A 16,379-nucleotide genomic window follows, 5' to 3' on the forward strand; every position below is an offset into this window, starting at 1 on the left:
AACATTTTAAAAATAACACCACACAGGCATTAATAAACACCTAATGGATCAGATTATGTAAAAAAACTCAATTTTGACAAAAATTGAGATAGAACCTTATAATTCTAACGTCAAGGCACGGTATGATAAAACTCTTATGATAAACTGAAAATACACCAGGTCATGTATAAAGGGAATGTTTTTCACCCGGCACGTTTTAACGTGACACTCACCGGAAGTGCTGTTTTTCCCCGCGATTGTTGTCACACGTACGACTCTGACCAACGTATCAACTTTTTAGGTTTTGTTGCAATTGTCTTCATTTCCAGTGAGTATTGCTGAGTAAGTATTATTGAAATAGCTACCGTATGCTATATCACTGGTTAAATAAGTAAACCTCTCTTCTAGCTCGTTGGAGAACAAAATGACAAGAAAGCTTAGCAAGCTTCCTAGCATGGGCTCATTGTACGGCTGTCCTGCCTCACTCTATTGGTTTCATTGATTAATCAGCTGTGCGGTAAACTGTTGGAACACACAGTGCACAGCTGATTAATCAATTAAACCAATAGAGTGAGACAGGATAGAGTGAGACAGGATATGTTCATGCAAGGTGCCTTTCAGGAAGTAGTGGAGATCGTGCACCTAGCCTATTGTCTATTCTATTTAACCCGAGGCCAGCCAGCGAGCATGTTAGTGTCTCAGTGTATACCAGTGTATACCAGTGTATACCAGTGTATACAGTGTATACCAGTGTATACCAGTGTATATCAGTGTATACCAGTGTATACAGTGTATACCAGTGCATCTGGATAGGCGACATTGTGACTCGTCTAGCAGGCATACATACATACATACTGGTTAGACATACAAACACCATGGGCTGGTTTCACAGACAAGGCTTAGGACTAATCCTAGACTAAAAAGCATCTTCAATGGAGATTTTACATTGAAAGTGTGATTTAGTCCAGGACTAGGCTTAAGCCTTGTCTGTGAAACCGGCCCCATATCATGAATCATGCCTCTTACTTAAGTTAAGTTGCTAGCTTAGCTGTGCCTGTAACTGCCAGACAGCATCATTACTCAGAAGGATTGGTTAGGCAACTAAGTAACTTTTTTTTTTTTCTTCCATTTCTCGTCTAAATCAGAAGTTGCAATATAGCAGTAGCCGGAGGCTTTTGGTTGTCTGGCATTTGAATCCAGACAACTAACTAGGGATGCTCCGATCTGGGTTTTTGGGGCCGATACCGATCACCGATTTTTTTCCTCAAGATCAACCGATACCGATACCGATTTTTAAAAAAAATACATAACTGTAGGCCTACTGACTGGATAGCCTACATATTTTTTGCTTTTTAGACAAAAGTTTTGATCCATTAGGCACCAAGCAAACGCAAACCCATTTTTATGGCATAGTAAAGGTCTGGCCTATCACCCAGTTAGGGCCTGAAGCCCAAGTCAGTCGATATGGCTGTATAAAACACATCATAAACGTGGCCTTCATGGTTTACACACTGTTACATCCTCCGTTTTCTGTTCAGTTATCTGTCTTCCCCAGAAAAAAAAAAAGAAAAAAAACGTTTTTTGCGATCGGCCATTTTTGCCGATCACCGATCGAGTCATTTGGAGTGAAATCGGCCGATTTAAATCGGTGGCCGATAAATCGGAGCATCCCTACAACTAACTAGGTACTTCTAGTCTCTAACTAGAAAGTTAGAGACTTCTGCTAACTAGGTAGGCCTACCTCAACGACATCCAACACATAAGAAACAAAACGCTACAACGAGATCAAAAGCAAACATGTTCAGTTCATCATTAATGCCAAGGCATATGACATAATGCCTGGGGTTGCACTATGTGGACCGTATTAAAGTTAATAAACTACTTTTAACCACTTATGCGAGGATACGGTGCAATTCCATTAGTTGTTTGATGGGCAGCTCTGCTTACCCCCGTCCCTCTTATCTCCCACATCTATAACGTGTTTGCGTGTTATTTTGCAATCACACAACCAGCAAGATATGGCATCCATTTATTTGATGACTTGTTTGATCGATTGATTGATAGCGTGAAACTTAAGTTGTGAACGAATCGCGAGCGTTGGTGGTTTTCTATAATAATACTACTGATGACGTTCAGGGTCCTGATTTTCAACCACTACCCCTTGTGACTCTTAAGCGAAGAGCGAGTCAGTGGCCCTCCAAAACGAGCGGTAGGGGTAAAAATGACAACTTGACTTTGTCCATAATCTGTTGCCCTGCTCACATGTAGATTAGGTGACTGACATCATTCTCATTCTTAGGTGTTATCCGGACTATCCTGACCATGACAGACCGCTACAACATCCACAGCCAGCTGGAGCACCTCCAGTCTAAGTACATCGGGACGGGCCACGCCGACACCAGCAAGTGGGAGTGGCTGGTGAACCAGCACAGAGACTCGTACTGCTCCTACATGGGCCACTTCGACCTGCTCAACTACTTCTCCATCGCAGAGAACGAGAGCAAGGCCCGCGTGCGCTTCAACCTCATGGAGAAGATGCTGCAGCCCTGCGGTGCGCCCAATGACAGACCTGACGATGCCTAGGCTACGGGAAGACATGCACACACCACACACACCACACACACCACACACACCACACACACACACACACACACACACCACACACACACACACACACACCACACACACACACACCACACACACCACACACACACACACACATACACACACACCACACACACACACAACGCCCGGGAAGTCATCCTGTCCTGTAAAGATAGATGAGGAGGAGGATGGTAGCTGTCAAACACGATGATGCCCAGGAGGACCAAGAGGACACTGGAGTGGATAGATGAAGAGGTTTTAGATTGGGCTGTTTCATTGTCTAGATCAGTGGTTCTTAACTGGTCTGGCTTTGGGTCCCATATTTTCCCATGTTCATTAAATCGTGACCCACTTTTATAGAATTCAAACCAAGCAAATGTATTTCTCAAAAATGGGCTAATAATGTGAAATTGACCACTTACCAATGTCATCCTGACCAAATGAACAAATAGACCACATAACTCAATAGCCGTAATTGACAATAAAAATCCAAACAATGTCTTGTGGAATAGTATTTATTTGCCTGTTGAAACCTGTTGCCTGTTTACCAGTGAAATCATTTATAAAACATGATTTGTCAGACTACCCATATTGTAAATACCACAGGAAATTGGTGTTGAACAATGTATTTTGCCTTTCTATTTGCCGAACTTGTTACCATTAATTTGAATAGTTATTAAAACAGTTCCGCTGTATATAATCATATTTTTTAGTGCATCACTTTTTATACTTAGTTACATTGCACTCTATAGCCTGAGTGTTTTGAAGCGAATTGAAAGATGTGTGGGATTTTATATAACCCCTTTGACTTAATTTTGTTTTAATTTAATTTAAGTAAATTACTGTAAGTGTGGATATTTTGCTTATAATGTTATGATTACATAGAAAGCAATGGCACTCATTAGAGCAGAAGAGATCTAATTGGAAAGGTGAAGCATATGGGGTACTAACAACCTATCAAGAGTTTCACACGCAATCAGTGATATAACAGTATTCTCTTGACAATTGCACATTAAAGCTGTAACTTTCAATTTGTACTGTGATCCCAATTATATAGCTTTAAGCTATGTAGTCCTAGTGGCACCATTAACAAGAAGTGGATTGGATTAATGTACTGTTACTCTATGTACAAGTACATAATTACCCCCCATTTAAATCATACAGGAAGTCAGACCGTGAGTTAAAATAATATTTGAAATCATGCAGTGCTCGTCTGGCACGATGGAGCAAATGAAATAGTCTCAGTTGAAAACCATCTGGCGGTCCAGGCAATAAAAAAAGAAAATGAATAAATAAATCAACATTCTAATACGATTTTTAACCCAGGTCTGCAACACACCATTGAAAATATGCCCTATACAGTTTTTCGTGACCAAAACAGTAAGACCTCTGTTTTTGTGTTTGTGTCAAGTCAAGTCAGCTTTATTTATATAGCACGTTTACATACAGCAGTGCTGAACCAAAGTGCTTCACAGTTGTAAAATAGATCAAATGCAGGAAATAAACAAGATGCACAATGCACACAATACATTGTGCTCTCCATGTGTCCCTGTGTTTTCTTCTCCTAGTATTGTCCCTGTAGTGTAGCTGTGGGCTGGGGGTTGATGCCATCGACTGTCCTGTCCTTGTGTCTTCTCTGGCACCTCTCCTGCTGACACTATTCCATTAATGCGTTTGAAGAAAAAAAGCCACTTCATTATCTTGTCCGCCCACTCGCATGCACCTGATCATTCTAATGCCCACGTACAGTCATTACCTTGACACCCAGTGCCCTTCTATTGTCTGGGTAATGGAGGCGGGAGGCTAGACGTGCTGTTTGTTCCATTCAGGCATTTCATCCTCTTTGTAATAGAACGAAGGACTGAATGGTTTTTTAGGAGTGTTTTTGTGACAACAGAGAAGTGAGCTACATAACAGATGAGATTGTTTTCATTCAGACTCTGAGAACAATCTGATCAAAAACAATCTTCCAGATATCATCAGGGTGACAGGGCCTAAGATTTAGTTTTATTTTTTATTTTTATTAGGGTTTTCTGTTGTGACTGCGAGGGAAGCTTGTGAAGACAGAAATCAGAGGAGAGGCTCATTCTTAAGCATGGAATGGAATGAGGAAAGGTATCAAGGGAGCCCGACTTCCGATTTATCTCTCTTTTTTTCAGCCTCCCCAGGCCTTGTCCATAAATCTGCCCAAGCCCCTACTCCTCCATAGACACTCGTGAAAGGATCTGAAAGGATTGGATAGGCTTAAGAAGGATCGGCGTAAGCCCGTCATACCTATCAGAGGGCAAGGTGGAACAATACACTATTTTTTATATATACACTATTTCTTTTCAGACACTGTGTCTAGTCTAGAGTGTATTTCTGGACAGGGCTGGTGTCCTCGTATCTTTGGTAGAATATATCCCCTGCTGAGCGCATCTGAGGACATTATTTTAGTAGAGTCATAGAGAGACTAAGTCCCGGTGCCCCCCCCCCCTTCACTGTTGCTGGGGAAGTCACACACACACATACACACACACACACACACACACAAACAGACACAGTGCTGGGATAGTCTCCAGTGAAGTGTGTGTGTGTGTGTGTGTGTGTGTGTGTGTGTGTGTGTGTGTGTGTGTGTGTGTGTGTGTGTGTGTGTGTGTGCGTGCGTGCGTGCGTGTGTGTGTGCATGTGTGTGTGTGTGTGCATGTGTGTGTGTGTGTGTGTGTGTGTGTGTGTGTGTGTGTGTGTGTGTGTGTGTGTGTGTGTATGTGTGGCTGTCCTGGCTGGTCTGTTCACTGGGGTAAGTCCTCACCAGCTTGCCTCCCAGTTGGAGCCGTGGCCACCGTGGTGCCGGTTCTGCTGTGTCAGGCACCGGGACAGTGTGAGGCTCCGTACACCACTGCTCTCAGACAGCCTCTCTCCCTCGCTCTCTCTCCCTCCCCCTCCCTCCCTCCCCCTCCCTCCCCCTCCCTCCCCCGCAGGGCTCTCCCCCGCCTGAGCGACAGCTTCCTGTTGTTGTTTTTGTCGTTATATTTGTGAGAGAGATGAGAAAATGATGAGGTAATGATAAGGAGTAGGCTATAACAAACATTATTAAAAACATTTAGTAAAACATTTTCCTAAAAGGCCTGTGGTGTTATGCTGAGTATACTCTTACATTTACTTGTACAAATTCACTCAGAGCATTTACACATAGGGCCCAATTTATATCCAATCAGGAATGCATGGAATGAGGAATGGTATCAAGGAAACACGCGTGTATGATGGGACTGTCTTCAGCCAAGCTTTGTCCAAGATGGAGTGACTCATGGAGAACTTGAATGTCTCTGAGAAGTCCTTGACATCCTTGACTCTTGTGGGTGAAGAATGGTTGAATAGAAGAATACACATACGTTAAAGTAAAGTACTGTATGTACGTATACTGTATGTGGTGGGAAATAACACAATGGTTCGCTCTCTATGGCTCAGTTAACTATTCGAGATGATTCTATTGAAAAAAGGTAAGAACAGATGAGGACAGAACTTTATTTGGATATATGTGATGGCAAAGCTCTTTTTCAGGTTACTTCTCTAAGATCCTTCAGGTCACTGAACAAGCTAGTGTTTATTTCTGTAAAATGTACCTTTGGTGAAATATATACCCTCAGGTCACTGAACAAACCTTTAAAAAAAGAAGGAACTGATCTTTTCTGATGTTTGTGGTGAAAACCAATGGGAAGTACAGAAAGACTGACCTTTACCTTTTCTTTTTACTGTTTTCCCCTGCTTTTATATTCATTCTATGCATGTAAATGTTTTTATATGTTTTTTATTCACTTAATGTTCTTATTCCTGTTGTAAAGCACTTTGAGCTGCATTTCTTGTATGAAAGGTGCTATATAAATAAAGCTTTACTTACTTACTTACTTACTTACTTACTTTTCATCAATCTCCAAAGAAAACCTTTGAATAATTTTCCATCTGTTGTGAATGATCATCGGACCAATATGTTCTAGTTCTGTGTGGCAGTACCAGCTGGGACACAAGGCCTCATAGTCTGCCAGTGAGATCTAATTAAGCTTCATGGCATCTAAAGTGCATGACATGCTGAAGATAAACCATCACGACTCCGCCGGGGCAGACTGCAGCGGCATTGATTAGCCCAGAGGAGTAGCAAGGATGAGCTGACTGACTCACCCAAAGGCGCGCGCGTACACACACACATACATACACACACACATACACACACACACACACACACACACACACACACGCACGCACGCACGCACACACACACACACACACACACACACACACACACACACACACACACACATACACACACACACACACACACACACACACACACACATACACACACACACACACACACACACACACGCACGCACGCACACACACACACACACACACACATACACGCACACACACACACACACACACACACACACACACACACACACACATACACACACACACACACACACACACGCACGCACACACACACACACACACACACACACACACACACGCACACACACACACACGCACACACACACACACACACACACACACTAACAGGCTGAAGGCCGGTGCAGCAGATGAAGTAATCCCCTAATGCGTTTTAGGACGTCAACAAGGACACACACACTGTGAGGAGTGAGAGAGAGGACTTACAGTTCATTTAGCATGCCTCAAAAACGATTTACCCACAACTGTTACTGCCCATTAAACTCTCTGTACAGAAATATGTGGCAGTAGGTGGTAGGAAGGAAGTAGAGATGAAAGTGACGTGATCTAGTAAGCCACCTCAAACAAACCCAGTCACAGGTGTAACTAGTAGAACAACCAGGGGAGGCTGGTGGAGGCAGACATTACAGTATTACAGAAGTGTTGAAGAGCCCAGTTGATATAACAAACTACAAGATCACTAATACTTACTAAACAATGAAGTGTTCAAAAGCAAGGACTGTGATTATGTGTAGTTATGTGTCTAGCATGTTGATGTTCTCTCAGCATGTTGTGATGTGCTAAACATGCTGTTAGATGTTCATAGCGATGTTATTTCTTAGCTCCTATATATATAGTAGGTCCATATATACTGTATTTGGACCTACTATTTGGAATTCTTTTTATTTTAGCTGTTTACCAAAACATATTCAAGTTACAGCTATATAATGAATAAATGCAGACTACCTGCTTTAATTTGAGGGTATTCACATCCAAATTGGAGGAAGGGTTTAGGAATTACAGCTCTTTAATATGTGGCCCCCTCTTTTTCAAGTGTCCAAAAGTAACAGCTGTTTCATGGACAGATCTAGGCTATTCCTTCATTATTTCTTTATCAGTTTAGCAGGTAAAAGGTCTGAGTGGCATTTGAGTGTGGCATTTGCATTTGGAAAGCTGTGAACGCACAACATATGGTCAAAGGATCTCTCAATGCAAGTCAAACAGGCCATCCATCCCAGGCTGCAAAAACAAACAAAAAATCCATCAGAGAGATAACAGGAACAGTAAGAGTGGCCAAATCAACAGTTTAGTACATTTTGAGAAAAAAAGAACGACTGGTGAGCTCGGTACCACAAAAAGGTCTGGACGTCCACAGAAGACTACCATGGTGGATGATCGCAGGATCCTTTACGTGGTAAAGAAAAACCCCTTCAGCAAATACAGAGGGTTCACTACAAGGTGCAATCCAAGTCTCAAGAATAGAAACACCAGATTAGACTTTGCCAAAAAAAGCCATCCCAATTCTGGAAACTAAGATCAACCTGTACCAGAAGGATGGGAAGAAAAAAGTATGGAGAAGGCTTGGAACAGCTCATGATCCGAAGCATACCACATCCTCTGTAAAACACGGTGGAGGCAGTGTGATGGCATGGGCATGCATGACTTCCAATGCCACTGGGTCACTCGTGTTTATTGAGGATGTGACAGAAAACAGAAGCAGACGGATGAATTCTGAAGTGTTAAGGAATATACTGTCTGCTCAGATTCAGCCAAATTCAGCACAGTTCATTGGACGGCACTCCACAGTACAGATGGACAATGACCCAAAACGTACATTTACATACAATTTTTGGCATTTAGCAGACACCTTATTCCAAAGTAACTTACAATCAATACATTTGACTGAGCACGTGAATCATCAATCCACCAGTCGTAGCAGGAAGAGTAATCTAGTTCAGGCCAGCGGCCATTGGCAGTCGTTGTGATAGAACGTTGTGATAGAACTGCAAAAGCTACCCAGAAGGTTTTTAAGGCAAAGAAGTGGAATATTCTGCAATGGCCATATCAATCACCTAATCTCAACCCGATCAAGAATTATTTATGATTATGTTAATTTGTCCAATTACATTTGAGCGCCTGAAAATTGGGGACTGTGTATAAAAATTGTTCCAATTCCTAAACATTTCATACAATATTTTTGTTCAACTCCTCCTCCAGCTGAAAGTCTGCACTTCTGTTTGATTGTTTCATTTCAAATCCATTGTGGTGGCGTACAAATTGTGTCACTGTCCAAATATTTCCTGACCTAACTGTATATACTGTAAATAGACAGTACCAGTCCAAAGTTTGGACACACTTTCCCATTCAATTTAATATATGCATGTGACGCAGGAGGTAGAGCTGGCGTCTAATGATCGCAAGGTCGGCAGACTGGCAGTTCGAACCACGGCTGGCCACATGTCGAGGTGTCCTTGGGCAAGACACTGAACCCCAAATTGCTCCCAATGAGCGGGCCGGCGCCTTGCATGGAAGATTGCCGCCATTGGTGTGTGAATGGGTGAATGAGAGGCCATTGTAAAGCGCTGAGGAATAAGGCGCAATATAAGTCAGTCCATTTACCATTATGATAAGAACAGTAATCATAGCATTAGTTTCTTATAAGCCTATTTCACACTTGAGTTACCTCTGTAAAAATGGTAAAGGTCATTTCATAATGTAATCATCCTAAAGTTTGTTTCCGTACTTGATAAATAACCTCCTACTGAATTAAATTACCCAGGCATGACACAATCATTCTAATATGGATCTATCTATTTCCTGTCAACAACAAGCCTACAGTCTTCTGTGGAAGAGAAAACAAGAGGGGTGAAAATGCCTCTTAATTCTCCATGAAATCTCTAATTCAGAGCCTGATGCCGGTGACGATGGAAGGATATTAGATCCAATTTGATATGAAGAGATTACAAAGAGGGTTCAGTAAAAGAGTTTCACTGAGTCAAGGTGTGGGAGGGTGGGAAACACAGACTTGGCAGCCTCATCCACCCTCGTGTCCACTCTTTCCTCATCCTTTGACTCTGTCCACTGACCACAAGGCCAGCACGATCCTCTCCATGCACTCTTTGCCTGTCTGAAAGTTTGTAGATTAGGGCTCCAAACTACACCTCCCAGGGACCCTTGCATCAGCTGCTAAAGCGTCTTACTACCATTCCACAATTCTTTCTCTGACCCAAGGACACTGTTCTCCCACCCCCTTCTTTGTCTGTAGATTACTTTGTCACCTACTTTGAAGAGAAGGTTGACCACATTAGCAGCTCCTTCCTCTCAACCTCTCTCCAAAACTGCTACCACTCCTCCCAAACCCGCCATGCTACCCTCAGTCTCTGGTCTATTAGCTCTTCCCCCCTCTCCCCTCTCCCGGGCAACCAAACCTATCCCCTCACCCTTTCTCCAATCCATCTCCAAAGACCTCCTTCCGTTGCTTACTACCATAATCAACTCCTCTATATCCACAGGATCTTTAAGACAGCCAGGGTTGCCGCTTGGTGGCGCCTTAGCACACTAAGGCGTCAGCCATGTAATCGCAGGGTCTCCAGTTCGATTCCGACATCCGTCTACATATCCTGCATGTTATCCCTCCTCTCTCTCACCCATCCTTCTTGTCAATCTCTACTGTCTCCATCCCATTAGTTAATTGGTTACGTTGTTGAGATTTGATTTGATTTGTTAGGATCCCCATTGCAAAGCATCAGCTACCTTCATGGGGTCCACACTCCACACAGAACATAATCATCATAAAAACATAACAAAGAAGAATGACATCAACATAAGATCACAGAACATATAACAAAGGAGAAACAAATAAACATATTTTTTTATAAAGACAGCCAAGGTGAAGCCTCTTCTCAAGAAGCCACGTGAACGTGCTGTCTCTAAACAACTGTCTCGCCATCTCCTTCAGAACAACCTCTTTGACCCTCACCAATCAGGCTTTAAGGCTGGGCACTCTAATGAGACTGCAGACTCCTTGCACTCTAATGTGACCCTCCACTCTGCTCCAGCTTCCTCCCTCTCCTCTTTTCTGCACATCACAGTGACAGTGCACTCCTGTAGATTCTTGTTCCACGACATCCAAAGGATATTATGTCTATTCCTCACGAGAGAAGCAGCACAACTCTTGGTCCAGGCACTTGTGATCTCCCGCCTTGATTAATGCACCCTTGGCCGGGCTCCCTGCCACCACCATCAGACCTCTGCAGCTCATCCAGAACGCTGCTGCCCGTCGGTGTTCAATCTCCCCAAATGTTCCAAATGTCACCCATTCCTCCACACCCTTCACATTATTGTTGCATTCTGTTGCTATTACTTGATTCTATTATTGCCAATTTGCCCTATGCTGCCATCGCTACTATTGACGCTATCACTGCTATTATTGATTATTGATTGTTGTTTTTATATTTTGCTTTTTGATTTGATTGATTTTGTATTCTGCTGCAATACCAATGTCAAATGAACCTGAACCCAATCATTGTACTCCGTGTACCCGTACATTGATGTAATAAAAGCAATTATGATTATGAGTATGATATTGGCACGACCATCTGTCGACTCTGTTCAGTCACAGCTTTTCACTGTCTCGGCGCCCTAGTGGTGGAATGAGCTTCCCACTGCTGTCGGGACTGCAGTCACTACCTATATTCCACTGTACTGAAGACACATTTCTGGCACCTGGTCCTGGCATAGATGTTTGTTTGTCATAACTTACTTTAGACAAATGAACTTGTTGTAAGTCGCTTTGGATAAAAGTTGTCTGTTAAATATAAAACTTTTAAATTTTCTTTTATGTAAGACCTCAGGCCGACAATGTCTCACCTCCACTACAACTGCACCTGCTACACTCAGCTGGGTAGAGTTTGATGGCCAATAAACCCACATCCATATGTTTTATGACTGCCACCCAGGGAAGTGACACACTGCCATTTACTGTATCCACCGCCAGTAAAATAGATAATGGGAAATGCAGTAAAAATGTAAGTGACTTTTAAGCCATCTATGTGTTTGGGATAAAAAAAAAATGGAAATATTTATGAGTATAGCCAATGTGAGGGACAGATAAAACAATGGGCTAGGAAGTCTTTAACCCATTCGAGACCGCCGGTGAAGCTCACATAGGTCTACATCACCCAACCTAAACACTAGGATGTTAGCATCCTCATAGATTGACATTATTAGTTCACCAGAGTAATGAGAATAGATTCTTAGAAACATTAGGATAAAGATTAAACATGACGTGAGCTGGTTGGTCTTTGCTTTAGTGTGCAGTTCTGCATGTGAGTTGGACCACCCTAAAGAATGGTAATGTTGCGGCTAGAGATTGGCATGGCAACTAGATCTACAGAGTCACGAGAGAACACTGATGCCACCGAGTACAGCCCTCAGCTCAGCTTTCTATTGGCTAGCTGCAGTACAGCCCTTCAGCTCAGCTTTCTATTGGCTAGCTCCAGTACAGCCCTCAGCTCAGCTTTCTATTGGCTAGCTGCAGTACAGCCCTTCAGCTCAGCTTTCTATTGGCTAGCTCCAGTACAGCCCTTCAGCTCAGCTTTCTATTGGCTAGCTCCAGTACAGCTCAGTTTTCTATTGGCTAGCTGCAGTACAGCTCAGCTTCCTATTGGCTAGCTGCAGTACCTCCAGCTCAGCTTTCTATTGGCTAGCTCCAGGACAGCCCTTCAGCTCAGCTTTCTATTGGCTAGCTGCAGGACAGCCCTTCAGCTCAGCTTCCTATTGGCTAGCTGCAGGACAGCCCTTCAGCTCAGCTTCCTATTGGCTAGCTCCAGTACCCTCAGCTCAGTTTTCTATTGGCTAGCTCCAGTACAAACAAATTTCGTTGTTTGGTACCTGTACTGTAGCAATGACAATAAAGTCCATTCATACAGCCCTTCAGCTCAGCTTTCTATTGGCTAGCTCCAGGACAGCCCTTCAGCTCAGTTTTCTATTGGCTAGCTCCAGTACAGCCCTCAGCTCAGTTTTCTATTGGCTAGCTCCAGGACAGCCCTCAGCTCAGCTTTCTATTGGCTAGCTCCAGTACAGCCCTCAGCTCAGCTTTCTATTGGCTAGCTCCAGTACAGCCCTCAGCTCAGCTTTCTATTGGCTAGCTCCAGTACAGCTCAGTTTTCTATTGGCTAGCTCCAGTACAGCCCTTCAGCTCAGCTTTCTATTCAAACTAACTTCACTAAAATCAAACACTCTTCAACAACACCTGAATCCCAACCACTTTATAGCCACCAATGCACAACAATGGCAACAGAGACACACATAGAGCGAATAATCACAAAAGCAGGCTGACAAAAACTTCAGAAACTTAACTTGTGTGTTTTCATGGCTTGGTCTCTGAATATACAAAACAACAACAAAACACAACGACAGAGACACATACAGTTGAGTAGATGTATTTCCATCATGATACATAATGTAGTCTTTCACAGAGGAAGTGTGAGTGTGTGTGTGTGTGTATGTGTAAGAGAGTGAGTGTGAGTGCATGTGTGTGTGTGTGTGTGTGTGTGTGTGTGCGTGTGAGTGTGAGTGTGCGTGTGTGTGTAAGAGAGTGAGTGTGTGTGTGAGTGTGAGTGTGCGTGTGTGTGTGTGTGTAAGAGAGTGAGTGTGTGTGTATGTGTGTATGTGCGTGTGTGTGTGTGTGTGCGTGTGTAAGAGAGTGAGTGTGAGTGCATGTGTGTGTGTGTATGTGTGAGTGAATGTGTGTGTGTGTGCGTGTGTATGTGTAAGAGAGTGAGTGTGAGTGCATGTGTGTGTGTATGTGTGAGTGCATGTGTGTGTGTGTGTGTGTGTGTGTGTAAGAGAGTGAGTGTGAGTGCGTGTGTGTGTGTGTGTGTGTGTGTGTATGTGTGTGTGACACCAGCTCTGTGGATGTAGCATCACATTCAGTCTCTAATACTGACGGGGCTATGGCATTCTTCTCCTGAGTATGAAGTCATTCTTATCAATCTGAGCATTTCAACATCTGGGACATAGTTTACCACACCAGACATAGATTAAGCCCCACATTATCACACAGAAGAGGTTTGTTTAGATTTGTATTCTTTTTAAAAAATGATTATATTATCTAGGAGACGGCTTAATCTGGGCCTGGGGAATGAGGCCATTATGTTTAATTAAGTTGTTGACTAACGCCCATGTACAGTCAGAGATATTAAAGCTATCAAGAGGCACATAATAATAATAATGCACTTATATATAAACCAGCTGTATGCTTAACGATTTCACTGTCTGAATAACCCAACCAGGTTCCAGGTCAGAGAAATATACATGATAGATAGGTACAGGGGAGGACATGAATATATGTATTCTCTGTACATGAGGGCATGGGGAGCATACAGTACTAACACACACACAGCACATTGCACCATTGAAATAGGGTCTGGGATCTAAAAGCATTGTTTTTTTCAAACATTCACATCAATGTAAAAATGTATATGTCATATACATGTTAATTGGCAGTAAACTTGAATTTGATGTGTGCACATGCAATCTGATATACATTCTGTACAAAAAAATCAATTTAACAAGAAAAACATTGACATGAATACTGTTACAGTTGTCTTCCAATATTGTGTAATATAATCAATATATCCAGCCCTGAACCTGCAAGTGTGTGTATTTTTACAAGTGTGGGGCACGCACACGTAGTATAACATCCACAATTGTCCTGCTTTCATGGCTACATTATGTGTAGAATCTGCTGAGCTCCATACCAAGATAGATATCCGTCTTTAAAATCTATGAAATGATGATAAACCGTAGCGGACCACTTCTATCACTGCAGAGATTCTGTCACAGAATTGCTTTAAAATGTCCAAAACAGCATTTTCTTTTACATTTTATGGCCAGGGAAAGTTATTGATGTCTTCGACTGGGCACACAAACGGCGTTATTGTGTTAAACTAGACACACCTCATTATCAACAGCCAAAGCTAAACCCGTTGAGAAGGCAGCATGGGTGCATCGCAATAATCTCAAGTGGCTTCCTCTTATTGTCTCCTCTTGTATCTGCACTGATCTCTGACAACACATGGATAGGTGAAGGTCATCTGGTAGAAGCTAGATCAGGGTGTGTCGTTTCCACCTGTCCTGTTCTGTCAAGTTAGTGCAGTTAAGGGGGAGGGGAAACAAGAAGCGAATGTAACTGGAGATTATTGAGATACACACCAATTGGGTATTTTGTATTTGGACTAAAATTTCAGGGAGGGTAATACATGTACAGGTTTCTCTCTGTTCAGTCCCCATAAAGATATGCTCTAATAATGGCAACATACAGTTCATATACAGTTCCATGTAACATACATACATACATACTTACATACTTACAATAATCATACATACATACATACTCAGTATTTAGGCACAGTTCATAGTCCTTTTTAATACCTATGGACACAGGCGTCCGTAAATCATCATGGATAAACCGTGGCCCATCACTTTCATTTCCTGTCCTGCGATGAAGACCATATATGACAATAAGACCATATATGACAATAAGAACCATACTGTATATGACAATAAGAATCGCCGATTGTTTTTCAAAAGCATGTCTTTATGCACTATAACTGTAAATTATCATTACAATGATTTCAACTGTTGACTCGGCTGACCGACACGTTGCCTTGGTTATGTCCCCACTTCTTCATGGATACTGCATTGTGGCTGTTGGGGGGAGGGGGGGAGGGGGGCAAAGGATTGTGGGTAACTCAGTCAGCGCCAGTGCCATAATACAAAGTGCATCATCAGTTCAGTCCTTAGTGGGCAGAGCAGACAGGAGGAGACATGTGCGTTCAGTGCGTTCACATACTCTTGATGGGGGCGTATGTCCCTGTGTCTCTGTCACTCTCTTCCCACTGCTGGCACTGTCATCTGGTGTGTGTGGGGACAGGGGCGGCCCTAACGGCATCATCCGTCTCTCCGGTTGGACAAAGAATGGCCCCTGGGGCCCTGGTGGGGCTGGGGGGACTGAGGAGCAGGTTTATGGTGCCCAGGCCTGGGGGGGTTGAAAGCACTGTTTCAACACCCTCACCAGTAGGACACCAAGGCAGTGGGGAGAGTTGCCCACCATCCCCCCCCCCCCCCCCCCCATCCCCCCAGCAGAGCACCAGGGAAGCAGGAAGAAAGAGGCCTGTTCCCTGCCCCCCACCAGCAGGGCCTACAGCAGCAGGAGGTGGGGGAAAGAAGAGCCCCTGGAGGCCCCCGACCCACACCGCCTGTGGAGAGACTCTGCGTGTCTCATGGTCGATGGAACCTGCCGACACAGAACACACGCTGGTTGGTTCACATTTGTGCTGCTGTTTCGCACAGACATAGAGGCACAAAAACGCACACGCAGACACGCACACGCAGACACGCGCACGCGCACACACACACACACGCACACACACACACACACACACACACACACACACACTGTTAGTTAAGCTCTGTACTTTCCAGCACATAGGATAAACTAAGATCACATCAGCATGGTACAGTAGTATACTGACACCACAACTAACAGCTCTCTACAAATAGCATGTCGGATGTCGTACGTCTGT

General features: G+C 43.4%; 1 protein-coding gene across 2 annotated transcripts; it reads left to right on the top strand.

Annotated features, from left to right (window-relative positions):
- The first annotated feature begins 214 nt into the window (after positions 1–214).
- LOC308173762 (splicing factor 3B subunit 5-like) lies at positions 215–3,492 on the top strand. 2 transcript variants are annotated; one of them, XM_080548813.1, is made up of 2 exons: positions 215–307; positions 2,279–3,492. In XM_080548813.1, the coding sequence occupies exon 2, from the start codon at positions 2,302–2,304 to the stop codon at positions 2,560–2,562; it is 261 nt and encodes an 86-aa protein (XP_080404939.1). In that variant the 5' UTR covers positions 215–307; positions 2,279–2,301; the 3' UTR covers positions 2,563–3,492. The 2 variants fall into 2 exon arrangements, with proteins under 2 accessions (XP_080404939.1, XP_080404938.1); XM_080548812.1 differs by having other exon boundaries at positions 221–321.
- The last annotated feature ends 12,887 nt before the right edge of the window (positions 3,493–16,379 follow it).

This window comes from Nansenia antarctica (assembly GCF_963989245.1).
Source record: "Nansenia antarctica genome assembly, chromosome: 19".
NCBI classification, from domain to species: domain Eukaryota; kingdom Metazoa; phylum Chordata; class Actinopteri; order Argentiniformes; family Microstomatidae; genus Nansenia; species Nansenia antarctica.

Bases quoted from the DNA above. Each gene is read 5' to 3' on its own strand.
- LOC308173762 (XM_080548813.1), top strand. From the start codon at position 2,302: ATGACAGACCGCTACAACATCCACAGCCAGCTGGAGCACCTCCAGTCT.